Source organism: Vanessa tameamea, chromosome 31 (assembly GCF_037043105.1).
Source record: "Vanessa tameamea isolate UH-Manoa-2023 chromosome 31, ilVanTame1 primary haplotype, whole genome shotgun sequence".
Taxonomy (NCBI): Eukaryota; Metazoa; Arthropoda; class Insecta; order Lepidoptera; family Nymphalidae; genus Vanessa; species Vanessa tameamea.
This window is the reverse complement of record NC_087339.1, coordinates 1,811,216-1,828,148: the sequence shown is the minus strand read 5'-3', so window position 1 is coordinate 1,828,148 and position 16,933 is coordinate 1,811,216. Positions and strand designations below refer to the sequence as shown.

General features: G+C 37.8%; 1 protein-coding gene across 2 annotated transcripts in view; it reads right to left on the bottom strand.

Annotated features, from left to right (window-relative positions):
• The window catches only part of LOC113396837 (monocarboxylate transporter 12), a 52,586-nt gene that overhangs the window by 7,804 nt on the left and 27,849 nt on the right, over positions 1–16,933 (bottom strand). Inside the window, exons 3-8 of one of the 2 annotated variants that reach the window (XM_026634897.2) lie at positions 16,047–16,166; positions 13,564–13,707; positions 13,056–13,182; positions 12,130–12,309; positions 11,273–11,399; positions 4,267–5,339 (exon numbers count right to left, since the gene is read on the bottom strand). In XM_026634897.2, coding sequence (XP_026490682.2) covers positions 4,267–5,339; positions 11,273–11,399; positions 12,130–12,309; positions 13,056–13,182; positions 13,564–13,707; positions 16,047–16,166 — 1,771 coding nt within the window. The remainder of the gene's footprint in view (positions 1–4,266; positions 5,340–11,272; positions 11,400–12,129; positions 12,310–13,055; positions 13,183–13,563; positions 13,708–16,046; positions 16,167–16,933) is intronic. The other variant, XM_026634896.2, reaches the window with a different exon arrangement.

Here is a 16,933-nt window from a genome sequence, read left to right as displayed (position 1 = left end):
CCACTGAATTTTCATGTGCTCAATTTGTGTTTAATTCATCTCGTGCTCGTCGGGAAGGACATCGTGAGGAAAGCTGCATGTGTCTTAATTCAAAGAAATTCTGCCACATGTGTATCCAATCCAAATAAACGGAATATGCTCCAAACCTTCTCCTCAAAGGGAGAGGAGGGCTTAGCCTAGCAGTGGGACATTTACAGGCTGCTGCTGTGTATATTTTCTGGTCGATATTGGAATATTTTTAGAAATGTCCAATGTGATTGCCCCAAAACGGAGCCTTCATTCGGCTCTGCGTACGATTACATCGAATCACTTGTTTGATTGTAACTGATTTTTTCAAGACATACTTATACAAATATTCATACATCCAAATGAAATATTCTTAATTCAAGTAGGCTAATACAAGCACTTTCAAATCGTCTTGTTACAGCGTTTAATTAAATTTAAAACTACCGCCGATTCGGAAAGTAGATATCTGCCGAAATCCTTTTATATTCGGCCACGGTCGGACTAGGAACGTCAACGAGCTCTCTTAGACATCATGGACGACCTTTTCTCGTGCAGCGTGATCGAGGACCGATCGTAACGACATGCATAGGATATCATGCGTAGTGTATTATACGGCACGGTAGACCCCCCTCTCCCTAACCTAAAATAGGCGCTGAGGACTAGTCGCTGAGGCATTGCCCTATAACGTCTTCTAACGCACGACATGCAGAGAACACACAATAGCGACCGGTGTGGTTGTTTGCGTATTTGCCATCACGGATGTTTCCTTAACCCACACGTGAGTGGGGAGGGTACAGAGGGTACCTTATGCCCTTTTACCTGATAACGTGCACGAGATGAGTAGTTAAGACGTGAAATCGTTACAAACAAACTCACATAACCATGTAATATTTGCTATTTAAATAAAACAAAAATTTATAATAAAAATTAGTTTATTTTATTTACAAATATATCTTTTTTATAATTAGTGTATAGAAAATAGGTAACGATTAATTTGTAAATTTAATTTTTGGCTAACGACGTGTTACAAACCTCCAAATATAATTAAAAAAATACTACAAACTAACATATTAACAATATACAAAAATAAAAAAAAAAGACTTAACCGACAAAAAATTGTGAATTTGACTGTATATTTGTTTTATAAATTAAACCATTTCCTACACAACTCGTAACTTAACATCTCAAATTTCGTAAACTCGTATAACGTATCATGTTACATTAGTAACGAGACAACTAAAACATTCATAAAACAAATATATGTTTATATATCAGTAGAAATACAATTATTTAAAATTAGAATTGGATTTATTTTAAATAGTTAAGCGTCCCGAATAACTGGATTTTCGAACGATTCAACTTATTAATGTCTATGATTGCCTTTATTAAAATAATATCTAAGCCTATTTAAAATACTATAAAAATTTTAAATTAAAAAAAAAAAAAACGGAAATCATTATATTAAAAAAAAATATAACAAGATGTGACGTGTGACACGCGATTGGAACGAAATTGCTTTCGCAAATTAACAACGTTTGAGAATAATATTCAATGAGAGATAAAATTGTTATTAAAAATTCCGTGTGAATTAAAACAATAACAAAAAAAAAACTAAATTTAATTACTATAAAACCGTATATATTAGAAAGAGACAGCGATAAAGGAAAGAGAGGGAAATATCGTCTGGACATAACGCTTGTCCCTTACGAGACGATCCGTCAGTTAACTCTACTGTAAGCCGCGTTAAAGAACTTCGTTCCAAGCACATTTAGAAAGTAAATTACTGGAATACAATAGAGAAAAATGTACATTCGTTTTATAAATTGAACTATCACTGATTTCAAATCCAGTTCATCTGTCAAGGGATGATAAAATTGTCTACGACGCTTAATTCGAAATCAAACTGTATGTACATTTCTGACGTAACGTATTTGTTTAGATATTCAATAACTAATCTGTGGTGTTCAGTATGGATACGTGAATGACGTTTTGAATGTCTTTGACGTTGTCAACAGAACTTTTGATGTAAAATCAAAGTGTAAATAAGTAGTTAAGTGATATAATGTTGTACTATAAAGGAAAATATATTAATAAACCTGTTTGTAGTACACAATATAGCTGAGCTCTTATACGCAAGGAATACGTCTAAGGTTGCTTGTTGATCTTAAGCCCTTTTTCAATTGAAATATGTAATATCTATATTTAAATCAGTGATAGTACTTTCAATCAAAAAAACGAATCTTAATGAATGTACATTACATAACAATATACAATATAATTATTTTGGTAACAATCAACGTTACATATATAAAATACATAACACATAATTTTAAATCCCATAAATATAGTATGTGACTTACTGACGTACTATTGACATGATAAATTCTATCAAGTATTAAAGTCGAGAAGGAAAAAGATTTACGTTTATTTAAATCTGGGGTTACCAACCAGTGGACGCCTGGATGGGCCCGCGGAGGAGGGGGGGGGGTGTCTTGGGGAGTTGTTATGTATGTTAATTTCGAAGTTAAAATGCAAATACGGTAGACATATTTAGTTAGCGTGACGGCAAATGTCATGGCGCTCCCTTATACCGTCACGTCTCTCCGCCCGCTTTCTACCGTCCTGCGTGTGGTTTTCCAGCATTTATTTCGATGTGTCCAATTCTATGTGCAATGTGCCGAATTCGAACCCAGGCAAACACTGAGCTTAATTTATGTTTATAACTCATCTCGAAAGAAAACATCGTGAGGAGACGTTCATGTGTTTAATTTCAATGAAATTCTGTCACATGTATATCCTCCAATCCACGTTGGAGCAGCGTGGTGGAATTACAGGACCAAATGATTTTTAATAAACCGATTGGACGTGTGGAACAAAACGGTTGGGAATCCCCGATTTAAATATAAGTACATATTATACGAATTACAACAATAAACAATTCATCATACAAAAATATACTATAAAAAAAATTTAACTTTGTGCTTGATATTCCTAAACAATAATTGATATGCGTCACGGCGGGTTTCAGGAACGATTCATTAATTTATTTGGCCTCTAACATAACCGTTGTACTATAACGGCCTTAGTTATAAACATTGTTTAGAGCGTGTCTAGTCAAACAATATTTATCTCTTTCCAACACTATCGATTTGTCATTCGAGAGAAAGAGACAGCGCTATATAAAAAGTATATGTCTCCAACACCGTTGTTTTGACATTTGAAAGTAGACGACGCGGCATTGCTTAACGAATTTCCCTCTAAACAATATTTATATCTATAAGCTGTTTAACTATGATATGTAAATTTTTAACTATTAATTTATAATTCGTGGCTACAGTACATCCTCCATCAACAACTATACAGGGGACAATTGTCGCAGCGATTGTATCTTTCGTATGAATTATTCAATCGATACACCGATTGATAATGCAACCAAAAAATGCACAATTTTGACATTTAACGTCATCGACAATCGCTGTCACTTTGACTCGTCCCGCTGTGTTGCCATCACTTAAGTCTATACAGATTAAAACGGTGCACTATCTGACAGATAAAATATAAAAAAACACCAAAGATAATAACGTAAAATATAGCGGTCGATCAAAGATATGTATCCATGGTCCATGTTATATGGAAGTAGGCGTTTCGGTGGCCATATTACAGAATTACTATAATTTACAAGAAAATATAATAAAAATATTGATTTCAGTACATATTATTTGTGGCGATCATTAACTTTCCGTTTGAGTTTTTTTAAACGACGTTCGACGTTGAAACTAATTTGGCTTAAGCTGAACGCTGGTTGGTCGATGGTCACATGACGCGATAGTCAACCAATCAGCAGACGAGATTGGTAAACATTAACTAATATTCCTTTTATAATATAGGACTGTAACCCATCAACGCGAAATTGTCCGTTGGTGGTTAAGAGCTGTTAAAATTTAAATTCCGTTGATCCTGCCCCTTTATTTAATGCCCAGCGAATAACATCCAATAAATAAACGAGGGGTGAGACATCTGGTCAGAGCGAAGTTCTTCTCAATATATTATGTATTGTATTACAGTTATAGACCTGTTGACTCAAGAAGTTTATAGAAAAAGTGTAAATCGGAACGTCGTTCAAAAAAATCGGACCGCAAATTAACAATAACAGAACCTTTTTTTTTTTTCATCCGTAACGGTTTCACAAACTATTTGTGCTAGACTTTGTGACCCTGTCTTCCGCTTTCTAATTTCTTCTTCTTGTGTCTATTTATAATGGGCATCAGAAGCCACAGGGATGCGCCACATATGAAAATAATGCCAAATGTAACGAACATATGGACGAAATTCTTGTCGTGTTCATACCAGAGCCCGCATAATGGCGGCCCCACCAATTGCAAGAGACCGTTCACAAACAAACTTATTCCATAAGTCGACATCAGTCTATCGACACCTAAGATTTCCGCCATCACCAGCGTCGTCACGCTATTATTAACGCCCGATGCTAAGCCGAAAAACGCACAGACAACACTAATAGCTGTGTACGATTTTAAAAACGGTATTATAGTTAAACTTATCCCAGAGAATAACAAACCGCCGACGAAGAAAAACGATTTCGGCATAAAATTTAAGTCACAAAGAGCGGAGCCGCCGATACGTCCGACCAGGTCGAGCGCTGAGACCGTACTGAGCAAATACGCACCTCTCGCTTTATCGAATCCGATGTTCTGAGCGTGCGAGGGCAACAGAATGATGAAATTCGTACACGATATCGCAACTGTGCTGCTCGATATTAAAATGACGAGATACGTTGGATCTGTTAGAAGAGAAACATCGAAGAACTTGTTCCTCTCTTTCTTATCCTTTTTCTTGCAACAGAAACAGCAATACGCGACATCGGCCACGCTTTCCGTGATCGACTTCAGCGAAAATTGAGATGCGAATTCGTTGGGTCTCTCGAAAGCGGATAGCGTTGAACCGTGTATCGTCGTAGAAACATAAGCGAAACTGGACGTTGACATGTTCCGTTTCGGTCCCACGCTCAGACGCCTCCCAAATGTTTCTTGGGAGCCCAATCTCCTGCCATCTGGTACACCGTCTAGTCCTATAGACGCTGAGCTGAGATTATTCTTCGTTATCGGTCGAGGGTATGACAGTTTCCGCTTTGACAAATTCTGACGTAAGTTCTGCGTTGAGTTCATGCAATTTTGACTGTTATGTATATGGGCTTGCGAGAGGTTTCTGATCGAATTCTCCTTGCTCGGTCCCTCAGGCAGCCCGTTTTGTTTATCAGTGACATTTGTCATATCATAAGATTCGATTGGTTCCTCTTCTTCGAATAGAATATCGTCCTGAAAAAAAAGTATAACATTTTAAACAGAGAACACAAATATTATTCTAAACTAAAATACATACATAAACCATTAAAAACCCTGGATTAGCGTTATATAATTGTTATGACTAAAAAAAAAAAACTAAATTAAAATTCTACATAAAGCAATTCCATATTATTTATCGTAAACATTTATAAAATAAATAAAATATTACTTAAATTACATACAACTAAAACATATTTTTTTTTCTAAGCCGTATGTTATACCACCTTTGCCATATACAAATTTTTCAAGCCGCAATATATACAAACATAAAGCAATTAATGGTGCTGATTTCTATAAACACTATATCTATATTAAACTAATATAATACGACGAAAATATCTGTTCTCCTCTTCAAAACAACCAGTAAGAAAGAGACAGAGATCAGATAGAATCATTATTATTGATGATGTCGTCTTGACGGATGAACGTCAAAACGGCCATTATCACGAATGACTAACTACGCACAGTGCAACAGTGCGTGCATTAACACAGGTGAAAACTTCCCTCACTTTCATGATAGGACGATAGATGTTGAAAAAGAGTAACTACTGAGTTTCTTGCCGGTTCTTGACAGTAGAATCTACGTTCCGAACCGGTGGTAGCTTTACTTAAAATAATTTGTTAAATGACGATTCAAAAGTGCTTGTAAAAGCCTACTTGAATAAAGTATATTTTGATTTAGATTTTTGGTAACTCCTATACGATCCGGATAGAGTCCATATCGACGGACCAAGGGCTTTATGTGTTATACGAGGCACGGAAGTTAACACTACCCCCTTCAAACGTCGAGGTACTAGTCCGATCACGATTTTAAACAACCCTTCTTTGGGTTGTGATCGACGACAATCTAGTCTAAAAGACGAAGACGAGGTCATAGATAGGAAAACCGGGAACTGGTAACACGTCGCACGCTCTAGTAGAGGATCTACTCAGATCAGAACAAACGACGAACAAACGCTTCCTACTGACAAATCGGACTCCTACGATGAATAAATAAATAATAAACATTGGACGACATCACATACATTACTCTGATCCCAATGTAAGTAGCTAAAGCACTCGTGTTATGGAAAATCAGAAGTAACGACGGCACCACGAACACCCAGACCCGAGACAACATAGAAAACTAATGAACTTTTTCTACATCGACTCGGCCGCGAATCGGACCCGGGGCCTCGGAGTGGCGTACCCATGAAAACCGGTGTACACACTACTCGACCACGGAGGCGTCAAAACGATGTTGCTTTGATTGCGGTTTCTCGATCAATCAGAACTATAACTCCACATTTATTCCTTATTTCAAAGAGTTTGCCGGACGGGCGAATATGCCAAAAAATTGTAAGTTGTCACCATCCCTTATATCAAAAATGCGCCACGTTGAAAACTAAGATGTTATGTCCCTTGTGCCTGTAGTTACCCTGGCTCACTCACCCTTCAAACCGGAACACCAAATTACTAAGTATTAAAGTAGAATATCTGATGATTGGCTGGTACCCGTCCGGGTCCTGGGTTTTCACAAAGTCTTCCATCCGAGTAAATCCAGCCGAAGTTACGTCATTTCATCTATTAGTCTATCAAACGAATCTATAATACATACTAATTGACAATTGCGGGTTCGGTCGTGTTTAGGGGTTGATCGGCAAGTATTAGGTACAAAAAGTAGCCAATGCCCTTGGGGTTCAAGCTTTCATACATCATATTATTCGATACAAGATTATATAGCAGACAAAAAAGTGTGGAGTTAATGCCTGTTGACTTCCAGGCAGGAGACATGACATACATATATAATTGTATTTAACTAACATGACTGTATTTTTAGATCTTGAAAAAGAGTAACTACTGAGTTTCTCGTCGGTTCTTCTCAGTAGAATCTACATTCCGAACCGATGGTAGCTTTACTTTAAATAGTTTGTGAAATGACGATTCAAAAGTACTCGTAAAAGCATACTTGAATAAAGTATATTTTGATTTGATAACAAAATTCCATCAAAATCGGTTCAGTGGCTTAACCAAGCGTCACAGAACATCATTGCTTTCGCATTTAAAATATTAGTATAGTATAGAAACAACAAAATCATCACCCACAACAACAACAACAACAACAACATTGATTGATTCAACAATAATCACTTCCACAATACATTATATATATAAATATATGTATATAAACTAAAACATACAATAACTTACGAAGTGTGTATTTTTTTTTTCAAACGAAACAGATACTCAAAACAAAGGAGAAAGTGATTATCACCATGAAATAATGTTAATGTTAGTAATTACGATGTTAAGTTGCGTGCAAAGCATGTGTTACTCGATACAGCCAATCACGAGAGAGTAAAGACAAATGCGACCTTGAATCGACGCGATTCCATTGGCCGATATCGATAGGTAGTCTGTCGTGTCCATCGTGGATTCGTGACAACGATCTCGGAAGTTTCGAAGTAAAATTAAAGTGGATACAAGTTGTTAAGCGTAATAGTACAGTATTATAAATAAAGATATATTAATCAAGAACTGTTTGTAGTGCATAACATAGCAGAGCTGTTACCGAATCCGATTGAACGTGCAAATCAAAGGTTCGTTTATCTTAACTCCTCTCGCCATTGGAATGTACAACATTATAAAGATTTGAATTGGTAACGAGTGTTCTTAAACAGAGGAAGATTTTCACAAGGAATTATTTATTCAAAGTCATATCCTTTGTGGTGGTTGGTTCACGATTATCATTGCTGCCTCGTCGGTCTGTTAGATACAAGAACGCGGATCCCGATGTTCTGTAACAGCCCGGAGTCCGGAAGCTGGAACTGTGTTGTCTCCGTGTCTGTCTCTCGTGTCTCGGGAAGCACGTAAGGCCGTCCTGCACCTAAACTCTCCCGGTCGCGTCCGATCTGACATCTGATTATCAGAGTGAGGATGTCCTCACTATCATAATCTCTATGTAGACAGTGCACGCACACACGCGTGGTGCCGCACACACGTGTAATCTTGCAGATATCCAACACACGTGCACTAATGTCTTGCGTAGTTGTCCGTTTCAAAAATGGCAGCCGAGTCCGGGCAAATACAACATACATTCATTATAATTATCATCATCATCACCAATTCAAATGTTTAATTATGTTAATAAAGAATAATTTAAATTAAAATTGATCACGTGGACAGCGATAACGGAACCATTTTAACGGGACGTTTACAAAAATTACGAACTGCACATCCTAAAACGAAATAATTAAAAAAATACATTACATTCCATCGCAGTTATTTACATTTCAGATAACGGAGTACGAGATATACCCCCCCCCCCCTTCCCTTCTCACACAAGTTCATCACAAAAAGCCAAGAACTATTTTCCTTTATCCCATACTTCATATTATTCATTATCATTCAACGCTCACACATTCAATATTGTAAAGGAGGCGATTCAAATTTTGAATTTAAATTTAGAATAATCTAAGTCTCAACAAAAAAAAACAAACAAACTAAATCTAGCCAAATTAACGTTGCGAAAAAACAACACACATCAAAATAGTTCCTAACTTAAATCTTAAGCAAAGACAGAAAAGAACGAATTCGAAATTCAAAAAAAAAAAAACAACAAAACATCCGTTAAAATAGTTCCTTATTAAACATGAAGCAATATTAGAGAATATATTAATATATCGATACAAAATACGAATGATAAGAAATAGCTTACTTGAACTCTCACCAATTGTATTACGTGGGTCGCTTCGATCATTAAAAAAAAAAACACACACTTCGACCGCAAACCATGGCTACGATTAAAAAAAAAAAAAAACATTTTTTTTATACATAGGTGGGCGGACGTATGGATCACCGGGGCACAAGTTAGTTAGCCATTGGCGCCGTGAATTAACAATTCCTTACATCGCCAGTACGCCACCAAGCTTAGGAACTAAGATGTTATTCCAACTCACCGTTCAGTTACGAGTGGGTGGTACCTTACCAGACGGGCTTGCACGATGCCCTACCACCCAGTGAACTTAATCATTATTATATTAAACATTATCCGATATATATAAACATCAACTACGCGTGCGACTTAACCAGACAACTCGCTGAAACGCGACCCCCTCCCGCTTCCCCTCGTCCGGCAGTACAGACAGCACATTAATTACCGATGCGTCTATTACGTCATCAGCGCGAGATGTCTAGTTAAATCGTTCGGATTGTAAATAAATTTAAACAAAGTTGAGCGATTGTCTTGGCTTACTCATACGTTTGAGCCTCTCTGTAGTCGATTCCAATGGAAGGAGTCAAGATAAATAAACAATTTTGACCTTGAACTGACGTGACGTCATTGGTCGAGATTTAAACAACGCGGTGCTCATTTCGGATTCGTGAATGACGTTTTGAATGTCGAAGTTGTCATCGGAATACTGTTCTATCATAAATAGAGATATTTTAACAAAGAACTATACGCGGTGCACAATGCGGCAGAGCTATTAGTTAATGTATAAATCTGAGGTTTGTTTATCTTAGCTCCTCTCGCCATTGGAATACACACAAACGCTACGCGGTACCACTTCCGATATCCATCGAGCAATATTTGACAAGTCTCAGAACGTCGAAGATAACTCCTCAATTATTGGACGATAAGTAATTTATGTGAAAACGAGAAAGATTATCGGATCACTTAGACTCCGTTTGGTAGTCGAATATCAAAATTAAAAAAAAAACACGAGCCGAGATGGCCCAGTGGTTCGAACGCGTGCATCTTAACCGATGATTTCGGGTTCAAACCCAGGCAGGCACCACTGAATTTTCATGTGCTTAATTTGTGTTTATAATTCGTCTCGTGCTCGGCGGCGAAGGAAAACATCTTGAGGAAACCTGCACGTGTCTAATTTCAACGAAATTCGCATTGGAGCAGCGTGGTGGAATATGCTCCAGACCTTTTCCTCAAAGGGAGAGGAGGCCTTAGCCTAGCAGTGGGAAATTTACAGGCTGCTAATGTAAAAAAAATTAAAAAAAAAAAACGAGATGTGTCGCGGGACACCCGTTTGGAACGGAGTTCCTTTCTCCATATATTACTTATTAAATAACACACACAATGAAATCAATTAAGAAAGTTCGAGAATTATTGAATGACTCGACAAAATAAGCCCGCGTTAATACAAACAAAACATACTACAAATAATATTACATAAAATCATATACAGAAGAAAGAGACAGAGCGAAATAGAAAGAGAGGCAAAGATTGAACTGAGGATTCCTGTCACTTCACAAAAAAAAAAAAAATCAATAACATAATAAAGATCACTGTAGCGTTTGTGACGTCATCGAACCAGCTGTTAACGCTAATGCATATATTTCATTAAGGTGAGCCGCACGTCGAAACGTTCCAAATCATATTAAAAAATAATAAATGTATCCGTAATGAAAATAACACACGTAACTTCACTTCACATAACAGACCCTAAGCATATTCATTGTAACTTTTTTTTTTTTTATGTTATCGGTAGTCACCGCCGCCCGTAGACGATGGCGTTGTCAGAAATATTGACCATTCCTTAGATCACCAATGAACTAAGACGTTACGTCCCTTGTGCCTGAAGGTACACTGGCTCACTCACCCTTCAAACCGGAACGCAACAATACTGAGTACTGCTGTTTGGCGGTAGAATATCCGATGAGTGGGTGGTACCTACCCACCACCAAGTAATAAACTATAACCTTTACATTCAATTCAACACTTTAACATGACGATTCAAAAGTGATTTCTAGTTCAAGATTCTAATTCACCAAAGTAAGATTGACCTTTTAACTCTAGAAATTATACAATTATAACTTTAAATAACCACACGGTGAATCATGAACCAACCTGTAACTCTAACCCAACAAACGAACCGACTCGTAACTCTAAATCCGCTACAGCGACTCACCTGCGGTCCGTCCTCGTCGTCTTCCATCTCCTTGTACTTCTTCACCATATGCTCCTCGACCGGCTGGAACAGCAACGCAGCCGCCCAGACATTCAGCATGATACCACCGAGTATTAGAACTGCTCCTCTGATAAAGAAAAAGTAACACAAAAATTAAAAAAAAAAAAAATCTAAATATACTTTATTTAAGTAGACTTTTACGAGCAGTTTTGAATAGTCATCTTACAAACTTTATTAAGTGATACTACGACCGGTTCGGAATGTAGATTCTTTTTAATAATAAATAAATAAATATCGGACAACATCACATACATTACTCTGATCCCGATGTAAGTAGCTGAAGCACTTGTGTTATGGAAGATCAGAAGTAACGACGGCACCACAAACACCCAGACCCGAGACAAATTTTTTCTTCTATTGTTCAAATATAAATATCTTACAGTTATTGTTTTCATACAAAAACAATAAATTGATTTTCGTTATTTGAAACGGCCTGGAGGCGATCATCTCATTCCCGACGTGTTTAATCAACTAAGAAATCATTGGATCGACGACCTCCGTGGTCGAGTAGTATGTACACCGGTTTTCATGGGTACGCCACTCCGAGGTCCCGGGTTCGATTCCCGGCCGAGTCGAGTCGATGTAGAAAAAGTTCATTAGTTTTCTATGTTGCCTCGGGTCTGGGTGTTTGTGGTGCCGTCGTTACTTCTGATTTTCCATAACACAAGTGCTTTAGCTACTTACACTGGGATCAGAGTAACGTATGCGATGTTGTCCAATATTTATTAATTTTCTTTAGCGCACAAACGCTCCTTAACGACAAATCAAATAAAAGCTTGTATAAAATTCATACTCACTTGTAACCGTACGTCTCCAACAGGTACCGCAAGACGGGGGGCAATATTATACTGCCGAACGCCGAGCCGGACATACAGATGCCATTGGCCAAGCCCCGCAGCCGGACGAAGTACGACGTCACGATATAAACAGTCGGCGGGAAAGCTAGACCAGCGCCGGTGCCGACCATCGCGCCGAAACTTTGAAAAAAAAAAAAGAAAAAAAAAACATCGTCCTGAGGAAAGAGGTTTCATTTGAGTTTAGAGTTTTAGTTTATTTAAAACTATACCCTGTACAAGATACAATTTTACTATGAAGCAATCGAAAAAGTCTTAAAATTTTCGTATAACGCCTGAATATTTAGGAACTTTTGTATTTAACGTGTGTTTTTAAATATTTTTACAAATTTGTAAAATCATTATATTAAGAAAATAATATGTTCGTCATTGCAAAGTTATGTTCGATCAGAAAAATTTGCATCTGTCGAAAAGATCGAGCTAGCTTGAACCGATCGCGTGTTGGGCGATAGAATGTTAGATACTCGTGTCCTTTCCTGTTCGCGTGGCAACGCATATCTTAAGACGTGTTCGCGTAAAGCTCAACAAACGAACAAACAAACTTTTACATTTTATAATGTCTAGAACATGTAGATCTTATGGAAATCTCACGGCATTCTTATATTTAGAATCAAAACGTCAACGGGGAAATGGTTTAAGGGTCGCCTAGCGATGTTAAAAACGCATGTTCGATCCTGACCCCCTGGTCTATTGCCGTCCCCACTCCTAGCACAAGATTGAAGCTTAATTGGAGGGAAAAACTGATTAATAATTACTTCATTTGCATTGTAACTATAATTTAAAAAAGTCACCTCGTCGTCAATGTTTAACAAAAACATGGTGAGGTAACCTGCACATTTTGGGCATAATGGGGGGAATTAATCACTTACCTAAAGTACAGATAGCCGATGGAGAAAGCCCAACAACTAATAATCATTCCGAACGCAGCGAAACAGCCACCGATCAATGTCACCGTCCGATACGACCACTTCACCGACAGTATCGATGATATTGGACCTGGTGGGAGGGGGGGATGATTACGAAGACATCAGAAATTGCGATTATTATCGGTACCAATTGAATTGATATTACCAAAAGTAACAAAAGTAAGTTGTCGCGTCTCGGGGGTCGAGACAGACTCGTATATCTAGACTAGACGATTCAAATTTTGAATTTAAATTTAGAATAATCTTAATCCCACCAAAAAATAAAAAGACCAACTAAATCTAGCCAAATTATAGTTGCTAAAAAAAAACAACACACATCAAAATAGTTCTCCTAACTTAAATCATAAGCAAAGACAGAAAAGAACGGATTCGAAATTAAAAAAAAAAAAAAATAACAAAACATCCGTTAAAACAGTTCCTTATTAAACATTACGCAAACAGACCAACTCACCCAAACTACTGTAGAGGAAGTAGCACAAGGCAACGATGCCCGAGGACGCGGAGGCGCTCGAGTGGAAGACATCGTTAAACTCCACCAGGAGAACTCCAAACGATTTGATAGTTCCTGGTATAAGAATATTCACTAACGTTGCCCCTGAAAAGCGAAGTAAAAACCTGAACGTTATTAAATGTTTGTCTTTTTCATGATATGACGACCTCCGTGGTCGAGTAGTGAGTACACCGGTTTTCATGGGTACGTCACTCCGAGGTCCCGGGTTCGATTCCCGGCCGAGTCGATGTAGAAAAAGTTCATTAGTTTTCTATGTTGTCTTGGGTCTGGGTGTATGTGGTGCCGTCGTTACTTCTGATCTTCCATAACACAAGTGCTTTAGCTACTTACATTGGGATCAGAGTAATGTATGTGATGTTGTCCAATATTTATATTTATATATTTATTTATATAGCAAATGGGCCACCCGATGGTAGGTGGTCACCATCGCCCATAAACGATGGCGCTGTAATCAACCATTCATTACATCGCCAATGCGCCACCAACCTTGGGAACTATGATGACTTCGTGCCTGAAGTTACACCGCTCACTCATCCTTCTAACCGGAACCCAACAGTACTGCTATTTGGCGGCAGAATATCTGATAGCCAGGTACCTACCCAGACGGGCTTGCACAAAGCCCTACCGCGAAGAAAATCACACGAAATTCGATGTAAATTTATAGGATTTCGGTGTTTTTCAAAGCGCACTGTCTACCCGAAACGCACACACACGCACACACGCACACACACACACACGCACACACGCACACACGCACACACACACACACACACACACACACACACACACACGCACTCAATCACGAATCAGATACGGCCGAAATGAATTCACAAGTTTAAGTTAAAATATGCGATTATAAGGTTATTATCATTGTGGTGATCTTGGTGGAAATGTTATAAAGCTTTGTCGCACAAAGTGCAAAAAAAAAAAAAACTGATTAAAAAAAAAGTAGATTCGTCCTCAGTTATGATAAATCTGAGGTTAATTTTTGTGAGGATTAGTCGAAGTTGTGTCAGAATATTTATTCATTCGAAACACCATAAGCATATTCACAAAAACAACGCAATCAAAAGTACACGGACCAACGCAGTTGATACACCAGCACAGACATTTACAGCACTATTGAATTACGATAAAAAATAATAAACTATTAAATTAATAATATTAATAGAAACTTAAACAAGCATAAAATTAGGCAAAACATACGGCTCAAGGTTTAATAAAGACGTAACAATTATAAACCTCCAAAAATAAAAATAAAAACAATGGCAATGTTATCCGCTTATAGCGTTTAATACTGAAACGGTAACGTATCATAGCTACATAGTATAAAACAAAGTCGCTTCCCGCTGTCTGTCTGTCCCTGTGCATGCTAAGATCTTTAAAATAACACAACGGATTTTGATGCGGTTTTTTTAACTGATAGAGCGGAGGAAGAAGAACGTTTTAAATGTTATGTCGTAAATAAACACATTTTTTGCGCTTACATTGCAAACGCTGACTGAACCCTACGAGATAGATCAAAATAATGTACTACAGTATTGTACACCTTAAAAACGGTCTTTAAAAAAGTCCGCGATGGTATAAGGGATAACCCAAAATAAAAAATTTTGATCCTTTACTTTTTACGAGATATAATGGCTTATTTACGATTTTAAGCAATACAGAATTAGTCCTTACCCAATTAAGTACCTTAAATACATTGTGCTTTTGATATAGATCAATATGTCCTTTTACGGCATGATATTTAAATGAATATTTTCTAAGATATTACAGATTTAAAACGAAGGGAAATAGCGCTTTGTCTTGTCTAATGGCTGAAAAACTGTGAACGTTGTATATAAATACATACTGTTATTCAGTATCAGCATAGCACTTGTGCGAAGCCGGGGCGGGTAGACTAGTTTTCGTTATAAGTCAATATTATTGGTCCCCTGCTCTAATGGACGTGGTGAAAACACAACACAGATGCAAGTTTCCTGAGCGAGTTTCAAAAGCACGGTTTCTCCAGAGCCAAAGCTGTGACCTGCATAGTTAACTTGGTGCCAATCATCATATGTTAACGGCCAAACAGCAATACTTGGCATGTGGTGATAGATAGTGCGTGTGCGTGTGCGTGTGCGTGTGTGTGTGTGTGCAGATAGCACGAGACTCTCTTATACCGTCAAGCCTCTCGAGTCAACTCAAATCGGTCGTGACGGTTTGAAGGATGAATTACCAAGTATAATCATAGTCACAAGGGATATAACTTGAACTCTTAATGTGTTGATAATTTTGAGGTCTCCCAAGGTCAATATTTATGGGCGTTTGCCGTTTGTCGTTCAGCCTGATCTATTTTTAAATAAAACAACATAAAACAACAACCACTACAACATACAGCCTTATAACCGTTAGCTTGTAATAAAATAACAAATAGTTTTTACCTACGAGAACACACCATCCCCATTTTCCATCCGGTGGTACCATCTCCCAGTCACGCTCCGGCGCCGGGCCGATCGTGAATCTACCGCCGCCAACGCCGCCTTCATCTTCGGGTAGTTTAACTGAAATTTAAATAGAATCCACAATTAAAATCAATTTGTAAAAGTCGACAAAATACTTGCGAGGTACGGCTCTCTACTGTACCCTGTCTGGGTGGGTATTGAGCCAGTGTAACTACAGGCACAAGGGACGTGATGATGAAGACTATGACCTTCTGCGCAATTCCGCCCACGGCGACCAATCTCAAGAAGGACCAGCCAACCACGCAGGACATTTAACTTTGCCGATACATCAATTTAAACAATTTGTAAAAAAAAAAACATTAATAAAAACGCACATTGTTCAATACAGGGTTTATATACACGATGGAAAGGCGTGGAGCTGATACTTTTTGACATGCAGGATATATTATAAACATATATAATTGTATTTGACTAACATAACTTTGTATTTCAATTTTTGAAAAAGATTAACTACTGAGTTTTTCGCCGGTTCCTCTCGGTAGAATCTACATTCTGAACCCGTGGTATCTCCACTTAGTACAGTTTGTAAAATCAAACATACATGTCAAAAGCATACTTAAATCTATACTAATATTATACATGTGAAACTAACTCTGTCTGTCTGTCGCTCTTTCACAACCAAAACAATGAAGCGAATTTGAAGAAATTTGGTACGACGCAAACTTGAACTCCAGGGGAGGACGTAGGCTACATTTTTGGCCAACACATGACAACCGACCGGGGCCAACTAGTAAATTATCTTCTGATTTTGATATAATGGTGGGCAGTCCATACGAGCTGTTATATTTATGGAACGAAGTTCATGG